Source organism: Acinonyx jubatus, chromosome A2 (genome assembly GCF_027475565.1).
Source record: "Acinonyx jubatus isolate Ajub_Pintada_27869175 chromosome A2, VMU_Ajub_asm_v1.0, whole genome shotgun sequence".
Classification (NCBI taxonomy): domain Eukaryota; kingdom Metazoa; phylum Chordata; class Mammalia; order Carnivora; family Felidae; genus Acinonyx; species Acinonyx jubatus.
This window is the reverse complement of record NC_069383.1, coordinates 115,563,594-115,588,083: the sequence shown is the minus strand read 5'-3', so window position 1 is coordinate 115,588,083 and position 24,490 is coordinate 115,563,594. Positions and strand designations below refer to the sequence as shown.

The 24,490-nt window shown below is 50.1% G+C and overlaps 2 protein-coding genes across 10 annotated transcripts in view; both read left to right on the top strand.

Moving 5' to 3' along the window:
* The window catches only part of MTMR14 (myotubularin related protein 14), a 44,826-nt gene that overhangs the window by 14,186 nt on the left and 6,150 nt on the right, over window positions 1-24,490 (top strand). For 5 of the 8 annotated variants that reach the window (XM_027042587.2, XM_015069294.3, XM_053218978.1 and 2 more), the window contains 14 exons: window positions 3-78; window positions 357-417; window positions 1,928-2,050; window positions 3,339-3,412; window positions 7,496-7,566; window positions 8,375-8,449; window positions 12,980-13,046; window positions 14,311-14,396; window positions 14,678-14,754; window positions 15,018-15,054; window positions 17,756-17,826; window positions 18,583-18,641; window positions 18,815-18,953; window positions 19,701-19,877. In XM_027042587.2, coding sequence (XP_026898388.1) covers window positions 3-78; window positions 357-417; window positions 1,928-2,050; window positions 3,339-3,412; window positions 7,496-7,566; window positions 8,375-8,449; window positions 12,980-13,046; window positions 14,311-14,396; window positions 14,678-14,754; window positions 15,018-15,054; window positions 17,756-17,826; window positions 18,583-18,641; window positions 18,815-18,953; window positions 19,701-19,877 — 1,193 coding nt within the window. The remainder of the gene's footprint in view (window positions 1-2; window positions 79-356; window positions 418-1,927; window positions 2,051-3,338; window positions 3,413-7,495; window positions 7,567-8,374; window positions 8,450-12,979; window positions 13,047-14,310; window positions 14,397-14,677; window positions 14,755-15,017; window positions 15,055-17,755; window positions 17,827-18,582; window positions 18,642-18,814; window positions 18,954-19,700; window positions 19,878-24,490) is intronic. The other 3 variants (XM_053218975.1, XM_053218974.1, XM_027042588.2) reach the window with 2 other exon arrangements.
* The window catches only part of CPNE9 (copine family member 9), a 30,859-nt gene continuing 26,105 nt past the window's right edge, over window positions 19,737-24,490 (top strand). For both annotated transcript variants that reach the window (XM_053218982.1, XM_053218979.1), the window contains exon 1: window positions 19,737-19,877. The gene's annotated coding sequence lies outside the window, so the exon portion shown is untranslated. The remainder of the gene's footprint in view (window positions 19,878-24,490) is intronic.

Here is a 24,490-nt window from a genome sequence, read left to right as displayed (position 1 = left end):
AGCACATTTGCAGGTCAGCTACCCTGGCTGGATGGGGGGAGCTATATGGACGCACTGGCTACAACTATATTTTCTCAGGTAAATGTTGAGCCACATCCTCTAAGAACAAGAACCAAGTTATAGAGAATAGCCACCCATGCCACAGTGGCATAGGTAGAGAGTTCGAGTAAGCTCTGGAAAGACCAGGGGCCTGGTCTTCACTCAGGGAGATGCTGGGGTAAAGTAGACTGCCAGGCATATGGGGCATCTGGGCTGACAGACATGTAGAGCTGGAGCAGGGTGGGAGGAGCCTGGTCCAGAAGCCCCTGGGAGGAGCCCCGTGCAACAGCCTTGGTGCTGACAGGTTTCTCTGGCAGGAGGTGCAGATGATGCCTGGGCAGATGCAGAGGACATCACAGAGGAGGACTGCGCTCTTCGGTCAGTGCCAGGTTGTTATGGGTCTGGGCTTATATTGGGGATGGGGTCAGTGACCATTAGTGGCCATTTTCATACCGATGGTGTATAATCACCACTGGTACAGGTGAGTGCATTGGTTCACTCCTGCCACTGCTAAATCCATGCCCCTGAAATAGAGTTGTTAAGGTCCATCCCATAGCTTCCACCAGAGCTGATTTTATCGAATGCCTGAGGATTCTCTCTCCATCCTACATAATATCCCAGCCCCAGGGTCCACAGGTCTGAGACAGGGTTCAGACATCTGTGTGTGTCTTCAAGCCCCATGGTTTCCAGGGGGTGGCCAGGGTGCTGACAGCCAACCTGCCGGATAACACACAGCACACCTGGTGCCAAGGCACAGGGCAAGGGCTGTGGTCCCCATGTGGGAGACTCAGAGACTAGACATCCCACAGTTCATCAAGTTGTTATTGATGCCATAATAGAGCTTGATACAAAGAACTCTTTTAGACCCCCTTAAAGAGAGGAAATGGGTTGGTTCATATTCTTCCTGCCTCCTTTCCAAATGATTTTAGAAAATGACACCCAAGGATGTTTTGGAAAAGCTCCTTTGCATGGTCTGTACCCGTGGAAAGTCTTTAACTGGTGTCAAACATCTCTGGAATGCACACAAGCACCCTAGTAAGATCAGCTGCCCCAAATCATGGCTTGGTGCATGAAAACTCATCTCACTATGCCCAGTTCTGCCTGTTTAGTTCCAAGAGCAGCAACCCTGGCTTGTGCTCAAGAATGTTTGGCTCTTCCCCTGGGATCAGACGACCTCGGCCTCAGCCAGGCCGCCTTCCATAGCATACACTGTTCTTGGTGAGGAGACTGCTGTGTACAGCAAAGCAGTGGGCATTAAAAAATTAATGGGGACTGTTTACTTGTTCCACTTTTGCCTTTATCTGTATGACTGATCAAAAGACAGCCTGGAGGATTAGGAAAAATTTTATCTCTCTGCTTCTTAGACCTGCTAAGTAGAGGGAATTCACCTGCTACTATTCCACGATCAGTTGATAAAATAACTCTCAAAAGTCCATCTCCCAACACGCATTTCACCCTGTTACATTATGAGAAAATCCTGTGGCTAAAAATGATCATAAATGGGAAAAAGGGTGGGTGGAGGGAGATAAACTCTAATGGAAGCTCAAAGACTCTATCAGCCACCAGCTTGCTGCTTTTTTAGAACTCAGAGATTATCTTGAGTCTTCTGGCTTAATGTGAAGTAGTGCCCAAAAGCCCTTTCCCGGTTTTTGGCTGCCAATTGCTCCCCTTTGAAATGAGTCCCAGAGAGCAGAGTAATCTCTTAGAAAGTCACCTTCCCTGAAACCAGTTGTCCTGTCTTGGCCCTCCCTCTGTCTTCTGGAGAAGGGAAATAGAAGTTCTTACCAATGACATCTATACCTCCTTGAACACGCTCCCTACTCCCCACCCCCCAAACTTCTCTGAACAAATGTGTAGTACATCTTCTCCCCCTGGCTCTTTGTTTCAGAAGTTCCGACACACATCTTTTTGATAAGGTCAGAGGCTATGACATCAAGCTGCTTCGGTACCTGTCAGTCAAATACATCTGTGACCTGATGGTGGAGAACAAGAAGGTGAAGTTTGGTATGAAGTAAGTACAGGGCACCTGCTGCGAAATGGGCAGAAGTGATGTGTTCACAGCTTTTCAGGTCAGTGATGGTATATAGCAGTGACCAAAGGCTCACCACACGCTGGGCCGCATGCTGAGGGCTCTCTGTACATCTTCTAGCTGTATCTTCAAACGTTCTTGCAAGGCAGACTCTACTACCCCTCTCTTCCAGGTGAGAAACTGAAGCACAGAGAGGTTAAGTAACTTGCTCAAGGTCATGCAGATAATAACTGAGGCACCATGAGTCTCTAACCTGTGCTGTGCTGCCTCCTCTTAAATACTCTTGAAGGTTTTTGCCTTGGTTCCAAGCTCTCGCCATCTCTGGTGGATTAGACTCTCTTTCTAAATGGAACAACAACAAAAATCAGCATGTGCCCAATTTTTATTTCACATATAGACTAAATCTTGATATCTGATAGGAGAGAACATTTGAAAATAATGAGGTGATGAGACTGTAGTTTTTCCCAACACTTTTTTTCATAATATTGACTCTTACTTATGTTGAGTTTGTCCTACAAAGTAGGGCATACTGAGGCCTTACAACTTAGCATTCTGTAGGTGCCTGAACGTTCCCTTTGCCCTTCTTCCATTCATCTGTCATAATGCCCTAAGTCTTTCCCTGTCAGATGCCATTTGTCCGTCCTGTTTAGGAGTGTCATCAGTGAATATTGGAGAACACCAAAGAGGCCAGAGTCTCCCAAAAGGCCCCTTTGCACAGTGTCTCAGTTGCTTGCTCTTTGCTGACTCCCCATGCTGGGTCAGGGCAGCTGTGCTGTCCTCATTTGTGGGGCTTAGTGGGAAGCTTGTTCTGCTTATGGTTGCTGTCGAACTAGAGAGTAAAACCTCTCTTGCTTGAGAAGTTGGAGTAGGGGGCAGAGAAGTTATATTTCTCGATTGTTCAAAGTAAGCACTGCTGAAGGAAATCATTCCTGATTCTGAAGAGTAGTTGTGGGTTTGCTTGTTTGTTTTTTATGTTTATTTATTTATTTATTTTTGAGAAAGAGACTGCAAGCGGGGTAAGGGCAGAGACAGAGGGAGACAGAATCCCAAGCAGGCTCCATGCTGTGAGCACAGAGCCCCCTATGCGGGGCTTGAACTCATTTACCATGAGATTGTGACCTGGGACGAAATCAAGACATACAACTGACTGAGCCACCCAGGCACCCCTGAAGAGTAGTTTAGCAAGAGGTTCATTTGATGTTGTAATTGCTCATTGGGGAATGGTGCATATGTGTTGTGATGCCATAACACATTGTGTCCTGTCTTGTAGTGTAACCTCCTCCGAGAAGGTGGACAAAGCCCAGCGCTATGCCGACTTCACTCTCCTCTCCATCCCGTATCCAGGTAGGGAGCTCTTTTCTAGTCAAGTGACAGGTTTCCTAGGACCAGGAGCTGTCAAAGGCCATTTGCAGGCCTTCTACACTTAGGTACATAGGCACCCGGGATCTTTCCCGGAACATCTTACATTGATCAGCATAGGACACTGTGAGTCTCACTCTTAAGCTCTCACACTTAGGGTAGGACACTGTCCTGGAAGGCACTTTCCACTCTAGGGATTGAGTCCTGGCTCAGGTACTACTACTACAACCTTGAGCGAGTTACTTCACCTCTCCAAGCCTCAGGTTTTCTCAGATGTCATTTGGAACTTGGAAAGGCTTAACTCAAGGTTTTGTTGTGAAGCTTAGATGAGATCGTGTGTGTCAAAGTGCCCTGTGCAGGTAAACTGCTGTTTCAGCATAGAACAACGTTACTAGTGCTCTGTGTCAGCAGCTAATCACACTGCACTGGCCCATGTGGATGTGAACCTTTGAATGTCTGTCTTAGGGTGATCAAGTTATTTATGGAAATTGCCCCAGGTGAGGTCCTTCTGGTGATAAAGAACATAATTGCTCTGTCTCCAGTTTTACATGGATGGTGGCCTCACCATGTTATAAGGCACTTTGGTGTACACAGAGCTAGCTGCATTTGTCTCTGGTGCACAGATCTGCATACAACCTGTGGCCAGGGCAGTATTGTGTGCACTGGATGCTAAAGCTGTACTGGTCCAGCTGGTAACATTTAAGCTTTCTGACAGTACCTGCTTGTCCAGCAAGGGAGGCCAGAGAGCCCTAATGTCCGCACAAGACAGCAGCAAGTGTACTCTTTCTCCTTGAAATGTCTCACCTACTTCTCAGTATCAGCATCTGCCTTCAGTCCTGCACTGGACCTTGTCTCCTCTTATTGGAGCCACATAGCCAATAGCAAGGTGGGCCCATGATGGCAGGTTGCTGTTCAGCCAGGTCTTCTCATTAGAACGACAAGTTAATCTAGTACTTGGCGGGAGAGGGTATCCTCACTGGTGTGAGCTGGTGGTATCCAAGCCATAACCTGTGATAGCTTGGCACTCTCACAGTGGCCTCCCCTGGAGTGTCACTTCACTCTTCTCTGCCAGCTTAGTGGTTAGTACCATGCAGAGTGGGGCGTGAGTGCCAGCCATAGTACTGTGTGTCCTTGAACAAGTCCCTTAACCCTACTTATCACTGGCTTCATCCTCTCCATAAAATGAAGAGAATGGTGCTTATTTCATAGTGAAGTGCTGGACCCATTCCCGGCAGGTCCTCAGTAAACAGCAGGCTAAATCATGGGTACGTGGAGGAGAGGCTCAGGGAAGTTCCTCTTCTTGAAAGCCACTTTGGGTAGATGCAAACCGTCATGATGCTGCTGTGGGCTTGACAGTATCAGAGCCACGTTGTGACAGAAGTGTCCTACCCAGAGTGTCTGCGCTGGGGCCGTTAGCTCTAAAGCTCATTTTCAGACCTAGCTTTTGACTCCCAAGAGATGTCTTGGGGTCCACAGACCGAAGTATTCTGTTCAACAGGAAAGCTGTGTGAGGAACCAAGCATCACTTTCTTTTTTTATATTTCATTTCTCGGTAGAGCTGGGTTTAGAAAAAATAGTTTTGTTAAAAGTTTGCATACCACTGCTTCAGAACTGGAGCACAGTATCCTTTCTGCTGTAGTGAGGCAACCTGTTACCAGACTCCTGAAACGCTAATACCCTTCGATGCAGTTATTCAACAGACCACAAATGCAGCTAACGTGGGCCTGGGGATGTTCATCCCGCTGTCTGTTTATACCAGCAGAATGCAAGAAACATTCTCCTTAGTCAGAGTGACGATGCCATAGTCATAGAAATATTGCATACTCATAGAAAGATGCTTAAGACGCCCAGCAGGACACAAAATTGTATAGTACGTCAGCAGTAAAAGGGGAAATGTGGTTACACGAAAGGGTGAGGAAGAAATATGCCAAAATGGTAAGACGATACAACCTGTGGATTTTTTTCCCCCTGTTCTTGCCAAAGTATTTACATACTACATCTGGCAATTGGGTGTGTGTGTTGGTGGGAGGGAAGGAGAGAGGGACCAACAGAAACCAAAAAGCCATAGGTGGGGAGGATGCTACCACACACCCAGGTGAGGAGCAGGAGAAGCACTTTTTACCTGCTATACTTGTGTTCTTGAATTTCTTTACAAGCCTGAATTACTTCGTCTCAAGGAAAAGAAATAGTAAACCCTTGACAAAACCCAGTCACAAACTGCAGTTTGTAGCTGTTCAAGGCATCTCAGCTGAGTCCTCTAATGACTGTGAGGCCACACAGGAAGTCCGATGCTGTCATTTCTAGCTCTGTCCAAGTAACTTGGGCTTGGACTGGCCCTTGAACAGGAGAAGTGTTCTGGGAACACTTCCTTCAGGACACCAAAATAGACTGAAAACTCCACAGCACAAGTCTGATTGGTTTTCGCCTTGAGTGAGTGGCTTTTCTCACCCCCGCTTTTGGTCCCATCCTTCTTGACTTTCAGTGGGTTTGGAAGTCTGTTCAGGTAATGAATGTCAGGCATTGCCTTGGGGACTGAATCTATTTTAATTCCATCCATTTCTCCCATGAAATTGCCTCTGCATCACAGGCTGGCCAGAGCTCAGCCTAGAGCCTGCAGTATTGATTTGAGCAGGTCGAGTTTGGGAAAACAATCCTTCAAAGAAGCTCAGATAATTGGTGTCTTTTCTAAATCTGGGCTCATAATTCCAGGGCCTCTGTCTGATATTTTTATTTCTCCTTTCTGCCAGTGAAGCATCCCGGAATAGGCTGGAGTGTTAGAGCTGAGGATTGTTTCCTGACTTCTCAGTCAGCAGCGAGGCCTGAGGGATTAGAGTGCAGAGAGCATGGGCCGTGTCTCCAGACTTTCCTCTCTGAAGGAACACTTTCTGTCCTCCCTGGGGTGGCCTCCCACAGGAACTTGGCCCAAGAGTAGCTGGGGAAGTTCCATGTGAGTTTTTTTGGCCTGTGGCCACCTCCACACAATTCAGACAACTGTTGGATTGCCTTTGGGGACCTCAGCAGACTTGCACCTGTGGCCGGAGGCGTGTGCGCTCCAGAGTTTGTATTGGTTCTGGTTGAGGAAGTGAGAATTACTTCAAGAAGCTACCTCAGAGTGCCTTCTCCCACTCTTGTGGCTTGGAGCCACAGCAGCCCCAGAATGCTTACTGTGCCGTGGCATACGAGCAAGCCTCATTCTCTGTGAGCCAGGCAGTTGAGTATAAGCTGCAGGGCTGGCACTGTGGGCTCTTCTCACAGTGGCATAGTCATAATAACAGTGCCCTGTCATCTGAAAGCCATTCGCACCAGTGCTTCCTAGGTGTTTTATATATATTGTTTCATTTCATCTCGAACCATTATACAAATGAAAAAATCAAGGCTGTTTGCAGTCACAGAGCTGAGTGAAAGGCTAAGATTTGAAACTGAGAATGTTGCTGAAGCCCTTTCTCTCCACTGTTCCTCTCTATATTCCTGAGGGCCTACCCTGGCATGGTTTCTTTCAATTTCTCTAGAGAACGATTCAGAAAAGTACCTCTTGGCCAGGTTTGTTGGAAATGGAAATGTCTCGTGAGTACCTGTCACGTTTCAGGCACTGTCCGTGGTCTTTTCCAGTATGTCCCTGGAGGCCTGTGATGTCGGTGTTAGAGAGAGTGACCCTCAGTAACTAGATAAGTGGCTGCAGAAAGTGCTGCCGGCACTCAGATTGTAAGCCATGCTTTGTTTGCCGGCTGTTGGCGCTTCGGGGACATGTAGGACAAAGGGACCTAGAAGTAGGGAGAAGTGACCAATAACCACGGAGCCCAGATGGAGAGAGATACAAAGAGGTGTGCAGGCAGGCAGTACCTCATCAGGAAGGCTTGTAGTCAGAAACCAAAGGAGTACTGGAGACTCATTCCCTAGCTGTCACCTGCCCGTGCTAGTCCCCACACGTATCAGCTGTGGCCTCAGATGGGGCTCACCAGCACGGAGAAGTGTGTGAGCTGGTGGTCACCTTGGTCTTTCAGCACTCAGGGGCCTCTCAGGAAACTGGATTAGCAAGGGTAATATCTTAACTCTGCCCTTCTTTTCCAGGCTGTGAATTTTTCAAGGAATATAAGGATCGAGATTACATGGCTGAAGGGCTCATTTTTAACTGGAAGCAGGTATGAGCAGTAACATTTATCAACTTAACATTTTTTTAAATGTTTATTTATTTTGAGAGAGAGCGCAGGGGAGGGGCAGAAGAAAAGAATCAAAAGCACAGAGCCCAATGTGGGGCGCCATCTCGTGAACTTTGAGTTCATGACCTGAGCTGAAACCCAAGAGTCAGTTATTCAACCGACTGAGCCACTCAGGCGCCCCGATCTTAACATCTCTTTGCAAAGGGAGACCTGGAGAACAGCTTGCAGTCTTCTTGGAGAAAACAACTACCCTTTTCCTTTTTCTTCTCTTCCATGGATGAGTATCATTATTTTCCCTCCCTCTTTTCTTTGTATGTATATGTTTATATATATACATATTTTCATACATACTTTCATATATTTTTTATATATACTTTCTTGTTCCCCTGTAATTTGTTTCTTCAAAGGATTTTTCAGGGACAAAATAGGAAATCTCTTTCCTGTCTGTTCCACCATCTGTGTAAAAAGTGGGACCAGCATTCTCTTCCTTTCCCAGTCAGCGGGAGCAGGCCACAGGAGGCTGCTGGATGCTGAATACAGATTCATCATGTCTGTCTCAGCAGCAGACACTAGAATGGCCCACTGAAAAGCTCCACTTGGAAGCACTAATCTGGTCCCTTTGATTTTAAAACTGTCACTTGCTGGGTAGCATAGGCATCTGGCCTGGAGAAGGCAAGCACTGTGGAAGGCCAGACTCTGGTAGACACAGCTTCAGGGCCATGACCTTCCCTGTCACCATGGCTTCTTCTGGTGGCCGGCCTGCATCTCACAGGTGTCTTTCTGTCCCCAGGACTACGTCGATGCCCCACTGAGCATCCCCGATTTCCTGACTTGCTCTCTGAACATTGACTGGAGCCAGTATCAGGTGAGGGGTCCAACTCGAGCAGGGTGGGATAGGGGAGGGGTACAGGGGAGCCCTGGTACTGGCCCCAGAAGTCCTTCACGCAGATACCAGAAGGTCTGACTCGTGCCCTCTGACTTCTCACAGCCTGGGAAAGAAGGAACTGATTATCCATTTAACTCTCTCCTGATTTGCTCTTGGCCCAGAAAATCAAAGCTTTCTGATCATGACTCACTCAAAGATGTACATCCACCAGCAGGTTCTGTTTCCAGAGGACCTCATGGAGTCTGCTTTTCCAGCTCTGGTCTTTAGCGACTGTTTTTCATTTTTCCTTTTAAATGCATGTTCTGCCAGAGGAAGTGCAGAGCTGTCTGACCTCGTTTGATTATAGAAACTTTAAAATTATTTCCATTGTGCTGTCTCCCCTCTCACCATGGATGGAGCCCCAGTCTCCATGGATCCCTCTCTCTACGATGTTTAGCCCACTGTAGAAGCCCCAAAGGCCATCAGCAGTGTCCTTGCCACTTGCTTCAGCCGAGACCACTATCCTTGCTCTTGCCACTGCCTTCCCTGCGTCTGTTCTTTCTACCTGGCTGCCACTTCGTCACCTCCTCTTATCTGGATGACAAAGTGCCTTTAGGATTCTGCTCCAGTGTCTACTCCAGGAAGACTTCCCTGATGTACCTCCTCTCCCCTCTCCCCAGAGGGTTGGATGCCTGTATCTGCATCCCCTTTTACCCTCAGTATGTCTGTCATGGAATTTTCCACTGAGCTGTAGTCACCGATTTAGAGACCTGCTTCTCCATCTCCAATAGACTGAGCTTCAGGAGGATGGGAAGCCATAGCTTGTGCATCCCCAGCACAGAAACTGGCATGGAGCCTAGAGCTGGAAAGGCCAAGCCAGTGAATACCCAGAAAACATTCTGTTTCCCTCCCTTTTTTCTGTGCTCCCAGGTCTGGCCAGTTCCCATCCAGCCTTCAGATCTCCCTCTGTCTGAGAGGCCCAGCTCACCTGGTAGGCAGCTGTGTACTCCCATATCACCGTGGGCTCTGTTGTCCTAGACAGACTGAGTGGCCAAAGGAACCCGCACGTTTCCTTCTAAATTTGTTGTATGCAGAGGTGCCGGATAGGCCCTACCCCGGGCCACCCTTACTCTCTTTTCTGGCACTGTTGTTTCTCCTTGGGCACAAACTGGGTCTGTTGAAGTACTTACTTAAACAAATAAGGTGCGAATGTACGGGTTTGATGTGTTGATACTGCCAGGGGTGTATGTCTGTTCAGGAAGGAGTCCTGTGCATCTGAGGAGGAGCTCTGCTTAGTAGGTGGAGGCATTGGATCCAGGCTGCAGCTCACCCGGCCCTTCTCTCACCACTTCGTGGCTTTGAGCAAGTGGCCTCACTGTCCTCTACAAGTGGAGCTGACAGCGCCTGTTTCAGAGTTGTGGCGAGGTTCAAGTATGATCACAGTGTGAAAGTGGCCTCTTAACCGAAATGCCAGACCAACTTTAATGATGATAATTAAGAAGTAGGCTGCTAGCTTGTTAACTCGAGAGAGTGAACACTAATAAAATCCTGGGCACAAAAAGTAGGCGGGCAGGGCATTTTCCCGCGATGCCTGCCTCTCCAGTATTGCTCAGACCCTGAGTCTCACTGGCCCTCCTACCATCCTCTTCCTCAGTCCACATGTAGGCTCTGCCCTGTCTGCCTCTTCAGCACGAGTGTCAGGACTCCCTGTTACTCCTCCTTACCTCCCCAGGTGATCTTGTCTGCCATCCACTGTTACCCCCTGCTAGGTCACCACGCCCGGAACTCTGGGCCAGGCCTTTCTTGGGGATCCACACCTACATCACCTCTTACAAGTGTCCTTTCAGGCAACACCCTAAACTCAGGATTCCTGAAATGGAATTGGCTACAACCCACAGCATCCCCCGGCCGTCCACCACTTACCCAGATACTCAAAGTTGAAACTTGGGGGTTTTTCCTCCCACCTCCATTGCCAGGGTCATCGGTTCTATAAATCTCTGCCCCTGGTGAAACTCTGCCCTCCATCTGTTGTACCACTAAGCCTAGTCCAGGCCCCGTCATCTCCTGGCATCTCGCATCTGAGTGGGGCCACCCTGAGGCGGGACTAGAAATCGTGAACGTAAAGCACTTGAGTAGGGCCTGGCAGATAGCAGTACTCAAATGATGGTCAAAGGTCATTATTGTCACCCCTTCCTTAGAATGTGCCACTGACTGACTTTCCCATTTTCCTCAGAGTACAGTCCAGTGACCCTTATGTGGGCTGCTCAGCTCCACACAGTTCAGCCTCGTTCTGGTGACTAGCCGTCCTCTCCCTCTTCTCCTCCAGTCACACTGGCCTCCTTTTAGCCCCTTAGAGAAGAGTGTTCTCCTGGTTCGCGCATGCTGTTCCCTCTGACAGAAACACTTGTCTCCTTTCCCTTCCCTCTTATATGGATGTCACCACCTTCAGGAAACTTCCCTCCTGATCCCCATGGATCCTGCTACGCTCAACTTGCTGGCTGGTTACATGGTCCTGCAGGATCCTGCAGGTGCCTTTTAGTCAGCACACTGGCGGCAGTTCTCCTTGTCTTCCCTCTCCTGCAGCCCTGTTAGGGCCCAGGCCCTCATGGACCCTGCTGTTTGCCAGGGAGGGGCCCTCAGTTCGTGTTCACAAGTGTGGGAACACTTCTGGCAGTACATGTTTTGGTGTTGCTGCCCTCCACATAACCAGATTGAATTCCTTAAAGGTGTGCTCATTGTTTCTGGGCTGCAAGGCCCCTTCCAGTGCCTGCTTCTCCTCAAGCTGGAGCCTGACCATGAATAGAGAGGTAACATTCTACTCCTCATCCCAAAGCACTAAGCCTTGAGGATGCAAAGGATTCCAAAACGGCCTCCGCCCTCACTGGGCTCGGTCTAGGAAAAGAGGCAAAACATAACCGTCACCTGGGCAGCAGAGGTATTGATCTATGGCTGCTGAAGACTCAATAGAACATAACAGGGGTGGGCTTTTGAAGGATGAGTACGAGTTTGCCAGCCATGGGGAAGAGTACTCCAAGCATAGACACATAAGCAGTGGCATGGTGCTCCGCTCTATCCCCAGAGACTTTTTCATGGAGCGCTTAGGAAGAGAGTCCCCGTAGTATATAGCATGTGACTGCAAAGGTGACTCTCCCAGTCTGGCAGGGCTGGGTTCTGCCCCAGCTCAGATTAGCTATAGGACTTTGGGCCTCTACCAACCCAGAGCCCCCCCCCCCCCCAACTCCAGCCTCTGGTTCCTACCCCAGCACTGGGCACAGTGAATCTGCTGCCTCTCCCTGGTCATTGGTATCCCCTTCCGGTAGCCACCGTAGTTACCGGAGCTCTGCAGGCTACAGCCCTGGGTCACTTCCTGCCTTCTGGCTGCTGCAGTCTTCCCTGGCTTACCTGACCTCCCCGGACTTTGTGCTGTTGCATAGCTCCTGCCTCCTCCCTTCCCCCTCCTGCTTTTCCTCACCCACAAGACTCAACAGCTCAGAGGAAGTCTGTTGGCAATGGTGTGTATGACAGGTTGAGCCAGATGAGTGACAAGACCCCTGTGCTGCTACGGGTAGCAACTTTATTAGTGCAGTGCTGCAAGCGACCGTCTCAAGAGCTGCTGAAAGTGGGTCAGAGCTCTCCTGGGGCTGTGGAGGGTCAGGTAAATGAGCCTGTTTTAAATTCCTGGGAAAACCATTATGGTTACAGGTGCCATGTTCACCCTCCCCCAGGAAGTGCTTTCTCACTGGCACTTGCTGCCCTCTCCACACAGCCCCAGAACAATGATACGTAGTTGTGTTAGGAGGCTTCCCCCAGCTAGGGGAGCGGGCACTCAGAATCGGGTCAGGCCCTCCCATGGAATTCCAGATTCCAGTAGACTGTTTCTCAGAGCGTCTGGTCTGGACCTTTTGCTTGGGCTAGAACAGAAGTTCCCATCTCTTTGCAGTTTTTCTTATATTTCATCTCCCACCTCATGGACCTCCTGTATTAAAAGATCTTGTCTGCCAAACAGACTATACTTATTATTCATCAAAGGACAGAGTTTGCGGTGAATAGCAGTAAACCGTGAAAGCCACATGGTCGATGAGACGGTTGATATTTTCTCTGATGTGATCATGGGTGAAAGAATGGCTCTTTGCATTTGGCAGCAGTGGTCGTAGGCTCAGGCTCTTTGTTTGCTGCCACCAACTCCGTGGACAGCCGTGCTGGGAGCCCAGGGCTTAGAGGAGGCTAACGTGTAGCTGCTGCTGGGTGTGGGGCTGTGAGTTGCCCAGGCCCCTGTGTGGCTTCCCATCCCTCACCATCACATCGTGTTAGAGCACAGGGTGATGGTGGCCCACAGGGTAAGGGTGCAGGGAGAGAGCTCTTGGAGTGGGGAGTGAAATGTCAGATTATCTGGGATTTGGGGCCTGTGGACAGTGACCAAGATCCTGGGTCTTGTTGCCTCAGAATAACTGTTGGATTTTATTTTTCAAATCCGTTGAATTCCCTGAATTAAATATCAATACCAAGAGACCTTTTATCATTCTTCAACAGAGTTGGGACCTGGTGCAACAAACACAAAACTACCTGAAACTGCTGCTTTCCATAATTAACAGCGACGGTGAGTCTGCCTCTGTGTGAACTCTCAAGCCATTGGACCTTCTGGGTATTCCCAGGTCATGATACTGTGAACATGTTTGTTGGGGTCACACACCTACCTTTTGCTTTATGGGAAAAGGATTTGGGGATTCCCCTGTCCATTGGCATCTTTGTTCCTCTTCCTCAAAACCTTAGAAAACTACATTGTGCACTCCTTACCATCTGAACTACACACAGTGTTTCTACACTAAGGGCAGCTGACCTTTGATCATCAGTGTTGTGTGTGGGGTCAGAAATGCCTCTTCTAATTCAGAAAGATGAGAGAAAAATCAGTCCTGGTTTCTTACTGGGCACACACAAAAGTCCCTAGAGGGCCTGTTCTCCAGATGGTACTCCAGGCGGCTTGGCTGTTGTGATTGGTTGGGTCTGTCATGCTCAGTGTCTCTAGGGTGGGCTGGTGGACTCATTGATACCAGTCAAGACTTCTGTGGGGTTGCTCTTGCTCAAACAAGTAAAAACGTGTTAGCTTATATAACCAAGAAAGCCCCACAGCAGAGCCAGGTGCCTAAGAAATGTCACAAAGAATCTCCTTGTTTCTCAAACCCACTGTCCTTGTTTCTGGTTAGCTTCATGGCTGGCACCCATTCTTGACTTGTATCCTGCCATCTTACGTCCCCTGAAGAGAGAGCGAGCCTCTGTCCCAGAGCTCATGCCCATTGGCCCAGTTTGGGTCAAGTGCCCATCCTTGAACCAGTCACTGTGACCAGGTGTACAAAAAAGTCATACCAGCCTCTGGAATTAGGCAGTGGTTCTCTCCCTGGGCAGTACTGCCCCTCAAGGGGACCTCTGGAGAGGTGGCTGTTGTAGGAATTGGAGAAAGCCTGCTAGCATTTAGTGGGTCCTTAGCCAAGGATCCCAAATGTCCTGTAGTTCCTGGGAAAGCCCTGCACAGTGAAGAATTGTCTTCCCCCAGAGTACCTGTAGGGCCCCAGGTGGGGAGTTGCAGACCAGCCTCACCTAAAAGACCTGCTTGGGCAGCATTGCTTTCTAAGAAGTACCTAGAAAGATAGCCACAAGAAAGAAGAAATGCTGTGTACAGAGACAAGTGCCTATCACCCACCCCTTTCCAGAACTAGGTTGGAGACGAATCTTGGAGAGGCCCACCAGGAAGAAGGAGAGTAGGGCTAGCCTGGCTTTCTGACACTAGGCCAGGGCGGGAGCATGTCCCCTCCTCATCCACTCATGTGCTTTTCTTCTGGGCCTCCTGTTGTGTGGTTCCTGAGTAGATGACAGCGGGCTGCTGGTACACTGTATCTCGGGCTGGGACCGGACACCACTCTTCATCTCTCTCCTGCGCCTTTCCTTGTGGGCTGTGAGTATGGATGGGCTGGGCTGTGGAGTCAGGGAGCTTTCAGAGGCCATCTACCAAGATCTACCCTTTGGGAGAATTAGGACTGTCTCCAGAAAATCGAGATTTGGAGTGAGGGACCCCAAGTGTTGAGAGCAAGTGCTGGGTTCAACACTGTTCTTGGGGCTTTGGGGCAGCCTGGTTGTCACTGCGTCTGTGGTTGCAGTTCAGCTTCTGAGACAAGGAGGGGACTTTATCGTGGGGGTCACCTTTCTAAACTTGGCAGTCTCTCTGGTTTCTTCCAGGATGGGCTTATCCACACATCCCTAAAGCCTGCTGAGATCCTCTACCTGACTGTGGCCTACGACTGGTTCCTCTTCGGGTAAGCCTTTGGGGAATGTCAGGTTGTTGGGTGGGGGCAGTGCCTTGGGAACTGCGTTTCCAAGTGTATTTGGGTGTGGTGGCTTGTGTGACAGGGCTAGAGGTGAAGACACTCCCTCCTCTTTGGGGAAGCCTGAAGGTGCTTGTTAGGCCCCACCTGAGGTTGTAGTGCCAAAGCCAGGGTCTCCCCACTGTGACTCCAGTCCCCCTTTGACCTCCTGTCATGGCGCTGCTCTCTTTGACCTCCTCACCTTCTTGTTTCAGGCACATGTTGGTAGATCGGCTCAGCAAAGGAGAGGAGGTGGGTACTATGAGTAAACACCTGGGCCCTGAGACCATTAGCGTGACTTCTGTTTGGTGTCCACACAGAGGGAGCAGTTCCTTGCTCCATTGTGTAGGGATCGGGCAGCACGGCCCGAAAAGCACCAGCACTATAGCCCCAGTCCTGACCCTCTGTTCTTCTCCCTGAGGTAGAGATAAGACATTTGCCCACATGGCTGCAATCACCTCATCTGTCAGTTCTCTTCCCCTTGCTTTTGCTGCCATTTTTCTTATGGGTGACCTTGTTTTCTGCACTCAGTTATGGAACCAAGTTACAAGCTTTTCCTTGGCCCCTCAGCCCTACAGCTACAACCCAGAGGCTCTTTCCTGTCTCTTTTCCTCATCACACCCACTCAGCAGCTTTGAAGCCCCAGGGCCAGCCGACTAAGCAGAGTCTTGCCCAACTGCTCACCACCACCCCAGGCCCAGACCAGGCACAGCCAGCAGGGCTCCAGGGTTCCCTTACTCTCTGGGTGCCGTCCCTTCTTTCCCTCTCTGTCGTCTCCACACCCCATCCTTTTCTGCTTTTTGCAGTCTTTGCCTCTTTGGTGGGCTTGTTTTTCAGCCTGTTTGCCCAGCGCACAGACTGGGAGTCAGACCCGAGTTTGAACCCTGGTTTTCCCACCTATTACCTGGTGACCTTGAGTAATGTGATTAACCCTGGGTCTCCTGGTGTTAATTGTGCTGCCTCACAAAGAGAATGAGTCTAGGTGCCCAGTGTGGGAGCTGTCACACAGCGTTAGCGCTTTCTTTTCTGCCCCCTGTCCACCCACCCCCCTTTTCCTGAAACGTCTTTCTCACCCTCCTGAGGCTGCCTTCTTTCCAAGCATCTTATCTTGTGCCTCCTCCTTTTGTTCCTCCCTCTCAGCGGCTCCTCTCCCCTTCCAGATCTCTTCTTCTGAGTGCTTATCGCATCTGCCAGGGCTGCAGAGCTCATAAGCCTGTTCCTCAGAGGCCTCCATGAACTCTGTCAGAGGCGGTGACTTTGGCATTGAAATTGGCACATAAAGCCCCTTTGCAGCCTGTCATTTTGAGACTCACTGGTGCTCCAGAGCATTCTGCACACCACACCATCTCCCTCACCCCCAAAGGAAGGCAGATTCTGCCTTCAGAAACTGGACAGTGGATGAGGCTGAGCCCAGCAGGGTCTGGATTCAGACCCTGGCCATCTCTCACCATAAACAAGAGGGTCTTCTCAGCTGGGAGGGTCAGTTTTCAGGGTGTGGGCTTTTTTTTTTTTTTAATGTTTTAACATTTATTCATTTTTGAGAGACAGAGCATGAGTGGAGGAGGGGCAAAGAGAGAGGGAGACACAGAATCTGAAGGAGGCTCCAGGCTCCAAGCTGCAGCACAGAGCCCGATGTGGGGCTCAAACTCATGGACCGTGAAATCATGACCTGAGCTGAAGTCAGATGCTCAACCAACTGAGCCACCCAAGCATGCCTGGGCTTTTCCCTTACCCCAACCAGACACTCCAGACACTGATGCTTTAAAACAAACAAAAAAACAAAACCTAGGGGCCTCTTAAACAGCACTCTGTCCTTGTCTCCAGCCCTCGAGGTTCACAGCGTACTGGCATATTAAAGACTTTAAAAAAGAGTCTGTGGTGAAGACACCTATTAAATTTTATGTAACACACATTTTCATACTGACCCCACCTGGGTACCTGCCCTCCCTTTTTGGTGGTGGGGGTGGGGGTTGTTTGTTTGAGGAAATCGTCTGGGGTTCTGGGATAGTGTGTGGGTGTTTATCTGAGTGAGGGTTTGATGGGCCACACCCTTCGGAGACACTGTGGAGTTTATTTAAAAAGTGCAGAGACTGCCTTTTTTTAAACATTTGTTTATTTTGAGAGAGAGCGCGCATGCATATGCAAGCAGAGGGGAGGGGCAGAGAGAGGGAGAGAGAGAGAATCCCAAGCAGGCTCTGCACTGTCACCTCAGGGCAGAGCCTGACAAGGGGCTCGAACTCATGAACCGTGAGATCAGGACCTGAGTGGAAATCAAGAGTCAGCTGCTCAACCGACTGAGCCACCCAGGCGCCCCGCCCCCAGAGACTGCCTTTGTGCACTTCATGGAGGCCCATTTGACTAGGGCACTGGCTGGAAAGGAAGAGAGGGAATTTGCCCAGAGTGGTGGGGATGCAGCTAGAGGTCAGAAGCTCTTCCTGCCTGTGCCCATCTCAGATTCTGAGGCAGATCATGGCTGTCCCTGAACCCTGGTCGTTTTGAACTACTATATCTGGGTGTTTCCCCTACAAAATCTGATCCCTTTCCCTTCCATTATGTTCCCATGTTGTCCATTAATCTCACCCCCACATAATCTCTCTCCCAGCTGTTCTTCCTGGTTAGCCTCTCTCCTTGGGATTCTTAGAAGAGGCTGAGGGGGAAAGCTGCCATTCTCTTTATCCTTTTCAGTAGCTTGAGAACATGCATGTTGAATTTGAAGGCGGTTGGAAAACTCCGTGGCTTACCCATGTATGAAACCTTCCTTGGCTCCGCCCAGGCACATCTGCCCAGTCTGCTAAGCCCTTTCCCACCTGTACTGTTTATAGAGCAGAGTATCCATCAGGGTCCCCGAGGCAGGGCTGTTAACTGTCAGCAGGCTGACCAGGTGGCTGGCTGCTAGATTCTCTTCTTTGGAGAAAGCTGTCTTCTCATGTGTATTGCTTTTTGGTTTCTTCAGATTTTCTTCTTCTGCTTCAATTTTTTGAAGCATATCATCTCTGAGGAGTTCTCTGCTCTGAAGACACAGAGGTGAGGAGAAGGCTTTTCTCTCACTCTGGGCAGGGCGCTCTGGGAAGGACCATTCTGGGAAGGGTAGGCAGGGTCTCACTCACTGTCTTAGCCTTGCCTGGCTTCCCTGCCTGCTTGGCAAGCTGACCTCTGAGGCCAGGGTAGGGATCCCTGGTGACATCTAGTCAGGGAAGAGGCTCTTCTGCCTGTGAGGCAGGGCTGGGGTCTGCCTGCAGTTATACTAGCAGAAGGGCTTTCGGACCAAGGAGTGGTCTCTGGTGACTAAGGGCACACTGCTGCAGGGAAAAGCCAGCCGAAGCACAGGAGGACTCCCGACACCCCAGTCTCTGGCTGAGGCAAATTCTTCTGCCTGCCCTTCCCTGGGCTGCTGCAGCGGTGTGTCTGCATCGCTGTGCAGCCCACCATCGTGGAACAATCTGCCTCCAGCCTGGGAAGCACAGGAGTCTTGTCTGGCAGTTGCCTTACGACCTCTGTGAGAGTTGGTGTCTTTTCTGAATTCACTTGCCTTCCAAATCCAAGCTCCTAGGTGTGTTGGACCAGATTGAACTCTGGGGGGACAAGGTGAAAGGAAGGAGTCAGACTTTGCTGGCCTCTCAGAAGTGGCCTGATGTTTTGCAACACTCTAGGTAGGACATGTCTCATTGAGTTGTCAGTGAGTTGGAGCTTCTTTCCCGGGCAAGCTGCATGCCGGGCATGGGGATGACAAAAGAGCCCCCGGCCCCGAATGTAATTCACTATTCTGGTTTCTGTTTACAGGAGGAAGAGTTTACCAGCCCGGGACGCAGGCTTCACTCTGGAAGATATCTGTATGCTGAGTGAGTTACAGGCCCCAGCAGGTTTCCCTTCCTCTGTGCATATTTCTTAGTATAGACCACACAGGAACTGTTTGTTCTAGAAACTTCTCTTTCCAGCTGTATGGTATGGAAGAAGTGGGGGACCGGTAGTGTGAGAAGATAATGTGCTGACTGATGGCACTTACTTCTTTCAGGACGAAAGGACCGTGGCAGCACCACCAGCCTTGGCAGTGACTTCTCTCTGGTCATGGAGAGCTCCCCAGGAGCCGCCGGGAGTTTCACCTATGAGGCCGTGGAGCTGGTCCCTGCAGGAGCACAGACTCAGGCAGCTTGGTGAGGGGCCAGGCTGGAACTAAGCTTGCTCACAGCTGTGGCCCAGGGCCACCAGCTCCAGGGAGCCCCAAGAACAAAAGGGACCCCCGACAGTAGGGCTGAGAGCACAGCTCCCTGTCCTGCTGTCTCTCCTGGACCTCAGAGGCCAGCCATCTGGTTGGTGAGGGGCACTGTCCGTGGTGGCCCAGGAACATAAAGGACTGGGGCTCTCTGTGAGATGAAAGAAGCTGCCGGGCTGGGCAGACAGGGTGGGGTGAGGGGAGGCTGGTGTTAAGAAGACTCCCTGGAGGAGCTCCCTTGTATTATTTGCCTGGGAGGTTGCGGGGGGGGGGGGGGGGGGGGCAAGTAGAGAAAAGAAGAAAATGAGAAGGGACTACAAAATGATGATTGGGAATTGGGGACTTGTTGGAGGGTAAACTCCTCTGAGAATCTGATGACTCTGTCTCTAGACAAATGACTCAAAATTTTGCATAACATTTGGAAGGAGGGGCAGTTTCTGAGCTATTAGTTACAAATCTAGCATGTGCTCTGAGGCCAGTAGGCCAGCATTATTTGGATGTCACAGTCCCTCTGAAGACCCAGCTCTTGCTGCCCATAGCCAAGCCTGAGGGAATACTAATGTATACCCATTCTTATGTGGCATTTTCCCAGTAGAAGGAAGGACCGGGCCCTGAGATTTGGTAAAAGTGGGCAGAGGGCTTGCCTGGGGTGGCCCCTTGGCCAACAGCCCTACTCTTTCTACTGCAGGAGGAAGAGCCACTCATCCTCTCCACAGAGTGTGCTCTGGAACCGGTCACAGCCCTCAGAGGACCGCCTGCCTTCCCACCAGGGGCTGGGGGAAGCCAAGTCTTCCAGCTCCTCATCTTCGAACCATTCTGACTTTTTCAGGATGGGTAGCAGTCCCCTGGAGGTCCCCAAACCCAGGTGAGGAGCTCCAAAGCCCCTAATGGTGGAGGTAGTTAGCCCTCCCCTCTTAATAAGCCTGGAGAGTGGGGTTTCAGCCCCTGAGCTGGTGTCTCAGGTGGTTCCTTGGCATGCAGCCTGGTCAGCAGTGTACCCAGGAGGCCAGAGGGGTTGGCCAGGCTTGCAGGCCCACCCCTATTTGGAGGATGTGTTAGTGTTTGGGTAAGAGCTAGTCTGCAGCACCGATTGAAGACTCCTTCCCAGAGCCCTGGCAGATAGGGAATCCAGAAGCTGTACTGGTTACAGTGTGATGAGCAGGGGGTTAGGGCTGCCTCCACCTATTGCCTTTGGCAGGTCTCAGCCCCTGGGCCCTCACATTCTGTTTCAAGAGATGGACCCAGATCCTCAAAGTCCTTTTTGGTCCTCATATTCCATGTCTGAGTTGGAGGGGCGGTGAGGAGAATAGACAGTAGTGAGCTAGGCTAGATGTGTGTGGCTCAGGTGAACCTTGGGAGACTCTACATCTGAGAAGTGCTCAGCCAGATGGACAAGTGTGGCTGGAGCATGCTGCAGAAATAATGTTTCCTATAAGAGATTGAAGCTGAGCACTGGGTAGGTCGGGGCTTAGGACTGAGGGATGGCCTGGCACTTGAGGAAAGCATTTCCTAGCATTGCCATATTTTCCATGTCATACACACAGGGAAAGGATCCTGTGAGTTGCTTTGTTCTCTAAAGTCTTGAGAATGTCTGGCCCTTCTGGAGAGAACAAAGCAGGGTGTGGCTTAAGAGGTCCTTAAGAAATTCCAAGGAGAAAGGGGCATTTAGCATAAAGAGCATAAGCCTTAGAGTCTAGCCCAGATTCGAGCCCAGCTCTGAAATGAACTGCTCCAAAAGTTTCAGGTCTTACCAGCATGCATGTTAACAGTAAGGAAACCAAGCCCCAAAGTCACAGGCATGTTACAAGGAAAGACCTGAAATTTCTGGAACCCTCTTCCCATCACCATCCTCTGGTTTTTCTCCTTGGGCAAAGGCAGGCAGTGGAGGAAGGGTGCCCTTCTCCACACAGGCAGAGGAGGTCAGCTGTAGGCTAGTAGGAGCCCCAAAGAGTGCACGGGCCCAAGGAGTCCCCCGTGCTCACCTTTAGAGGACCCAGAGCATTCACATGTCTGCCAGGGCTATAGCTGCATCCACTAAACAAAGATTATAAGTCCTTTGACCCCACAGGAGGTTTGGTGAAGGTGGCTGAGCAGAGCGGGTGCTGGGCAGACAAGTCACAGGCCTGTGCGCGTTCCTGTCCTGTGTGCCCGCTGCCATGGCACCCTTGTCTGCACGCCCAGCTTTCCTCAGGCCTGTTCGAGGGCTGCGGTGGCTCTACATAACCCTCGCAGTTCTGGGCTGGAACTCTTACTCACTGTCCCTACCTCCCTTCCTGCCTGTGCAGCATTGCTAGACAACTGGGAAAGAGACCAGAAGATTCCTCCTATCCTCTCAGGTCCTGCTCCAGTCTCAACTATCCAGCTGCTAGGGGCTCCCGCTGAGGTGGCACTCCATCACCTCTTCCCACACCCTAGCTTTTTATTACCCCTTCTTCTTGCCAAGAAATCCTACTTCTCAATCTTGTGATAGTTTTCGTCAGCGTCACAGTGGTTTTTGCCTGCACTGGGTGGCTCAGACTCTGAGGGTTGGCCCAGGAGAGCTACAAAGGCCCCTCCCTAAGGAGACCGGAGGGCTGGGGGAGTCCTCTGGCCTCACAGCCCTGTGTGCTTGGCATAGTCGAGACTGGGATAGCTGGGCCAAAGTGGGGCACAAGGCCTTGGAGAGGCGTGGGCAGGGCTGCTTTGAGGTGTTTGGCTCTGCCAGTCTATTCTGGGAATGCCTGCTTGGAGCCCAGCTGGTCTGGCCAGGCAACAAGGTTCTGGACTGGGAGCCTGTTTGCCAGAGGTTTTGAAAGACTAGATTATTCAGATTTGGAGCATTCTAATTATGTATTTTCATTAACATTAAAATTAATTTAGTCTCTTTTATCTTAAAGTGCCTGAGGGATCCTGTCATTAGCTTCCCTGCCTGCCTCTCTTAGGTAACAACAGCCAATCAGCTTTTTAATGCAGCAGGGGGAACTGCATGGAAAGAACCCCTATCTGTGACAGCTGAAATTTCCCTCATGATGTGAATTCTCTGGGTTTCATATGCTCCGAATTCTCTCTTAAAGCAGGATTTTCCTATGAAAAGAGTCAGCGAAGCTTTGTTCACAGTTAAGAAGTAGGTGTTGTGCTGGGAAGAAAGTTCTGTGGGGTGCTAATTCTTACCCAGCCCCAACACTGTACTCCTCTCTGAGAAGACTTGTAGCTCTTTTGCATTATTAGTTGCCATGCAGCAGCTTCTGATTGAGCTGCATTTCTGGACTGTTGTTAAATCTCTCATCAGCTACAGGGCTGGGGGCTGGGAGGAGGCAAGACCACTGCTCTGAGCTCATGTGCCTCCCAAGGTCCTGGTTACTAAATGGCTCAGCCCCATGTAGCCTTGGTCTCTGCTCCTGAGTCAGACATCTTTAGGGGTGGGGGGTTGCTAGCACAGCACTGTCCACGCCTGAGGAGGGATGGTGCCACCACTGAGCCCAGCTTGAAGCCAAGCTGCCTAAAGAGCAGATTAACTTGGCTAAGGGACACCCAGCAGCCTGGTTGAATAGCTAAGTGGAAACATAGGAACCAACTTCTGTTGCCCAGCTAGCTGCTCTTTCCCCATCTTTCACCACATACCAACTGCTCAGTATAACCATTGAGCTCTGTCCTGGGCTGTGTTTAATGAGGCAGAGAAACCAGATTGCTTTCTGCAACACATAGGGTTCCTGTCTCATGTTTAACATTGTCTTGCATGGGACCATAGCTCCAAACCAAGGATGAGTGGTGAGAGGGCATTGCCAGCTTAAGACCCAGAAAAGGACACTTGGAGCCATAAAAGATTTCTTGGGCTGCTGCAGGAATGCAGTTTCATTCCTTCCTTCCTTTTCTCTCTCTCTCTCTCTCTCTCTCTCTCTCTCTCTCTCTCTCTCTCTCTCTCACACACACACACACACACAGACACACACACACACACACTGATGTTTGTTTAAAGTGTGGGTTGGGGAAAACTGATGCTTCCCCATTCCTGGAAGCATTCAGTTAGGCAGAGGCTCTGGAATCATCATCTGGAGGCTTGAGGGTTGGTAGGGCATAAGTGTAGATTAGAGGTGACATCCAGGCCTTCTCAAAGTTTGGGATTTTAGGTCTTGGCTCAGATAGTCATTCCCTGCATGACTTCAGACATGTCACTTGAGGACTTTGGGCTTCTGTTTTTCATCTGTGTAATGAGAGGTTTAGATGGGCAACACCCAGGTTCTTCCTAGCTGTGTACCTTCAAGCCTTCTGCATCAGCATCATTTCAGGTGCTCCCAGAGGCAATTAACAGAAAACCCATCTCAATAGATTTAAACAATAAAGGAAAACTTGGTTCTTATAGAAAAGTCCAGTGGAAAAATGACCTTCCGGTGTAGTCTGTTCAAGGCTCCAGCTCCATTTTCTTGTGATTCTTTACCCTTCCCTTCTTCTACATGCTAGCTCTGCCTTGACAGCTTCCCTAATGGTGAACAGCCACTTCTAGGACACCCTGCTTCCTTTGTCACATCCAGGAATCACAAAAGGACCTCTTTTCTAATCATGGATCAGAAGCTCTGTGCTTTATTCCAGTTGGAAATGATGTGCCCATCCCTGAACCAATCCCTGAAGTCCCTCCCACCCTTTATCAGGAAGGAAGATCAGTGTATCATGAGGCTGGCTTAGGCTAGTCCCAGCTTTGTCCGCCAGCTGTTTGTAACTTGGAAAAATCACTTCCCTGCTGAGCTCAGTTTTTTCATTCCACCTTTAAAGTTCAAGTAATGATCCTGGCTTACCTAAGTTTGGGTTTAAATTACATAATGGAGGGGCCCCTGGGTGGCTCAGTCGGTTGAGCGTCTGACTTCGGCTCAGGTCATGATCTCATGGTTTGTGAGTTCGAGCCCCGCGTCAGGCTCTGTGCTGACAGCTCCAGAGCCTGGAGCCTGCTTCAGATTCTGTGTCTCCCTCTCTCTCTGCTCCTCCCCTGCTCACGCTCAGTCTCTCTCTGTCTCTCAATAATAAATAAACGTTAAGAAAAAAATTTTTTTAATTAGATAATGGAGCATAGTATTTAGCACATAGTAAATACTCATCCTTTCCATAAATGCTCAGTAAACAGTCGTGGTAAAGGACCTGTCCTTATTCACATATCTGATGGCATACAGGCCATGTCAGGGCACTAGGCTGCTAGGTAAAAGGCCTGGCCATGCACTCAGGCCAGACCTGTTCATTCTTGCCTCAGCTGTGTGGGTTGGGGCCAGCTCTGCTTGTATGGATATTCTTGTACCTCCTTCCAAAAAGGACTGTCTAAAAGATACCTGCCTGAGTCCTGCCCACACTGGGTGCCTGACAGGAGGTGGGGAAAGATGGGAGGTGGGGAAAGATGGGAGTTGTGGCTCTAGTCTCCTGGGCAGAGACAGGAGCCCTCTGAGCTTCAGGGATGTGGACACATGACCTTGGAAGAATCATTGGCTCCACAGTTCTTCAGTTTGAGAATAGCTTGGC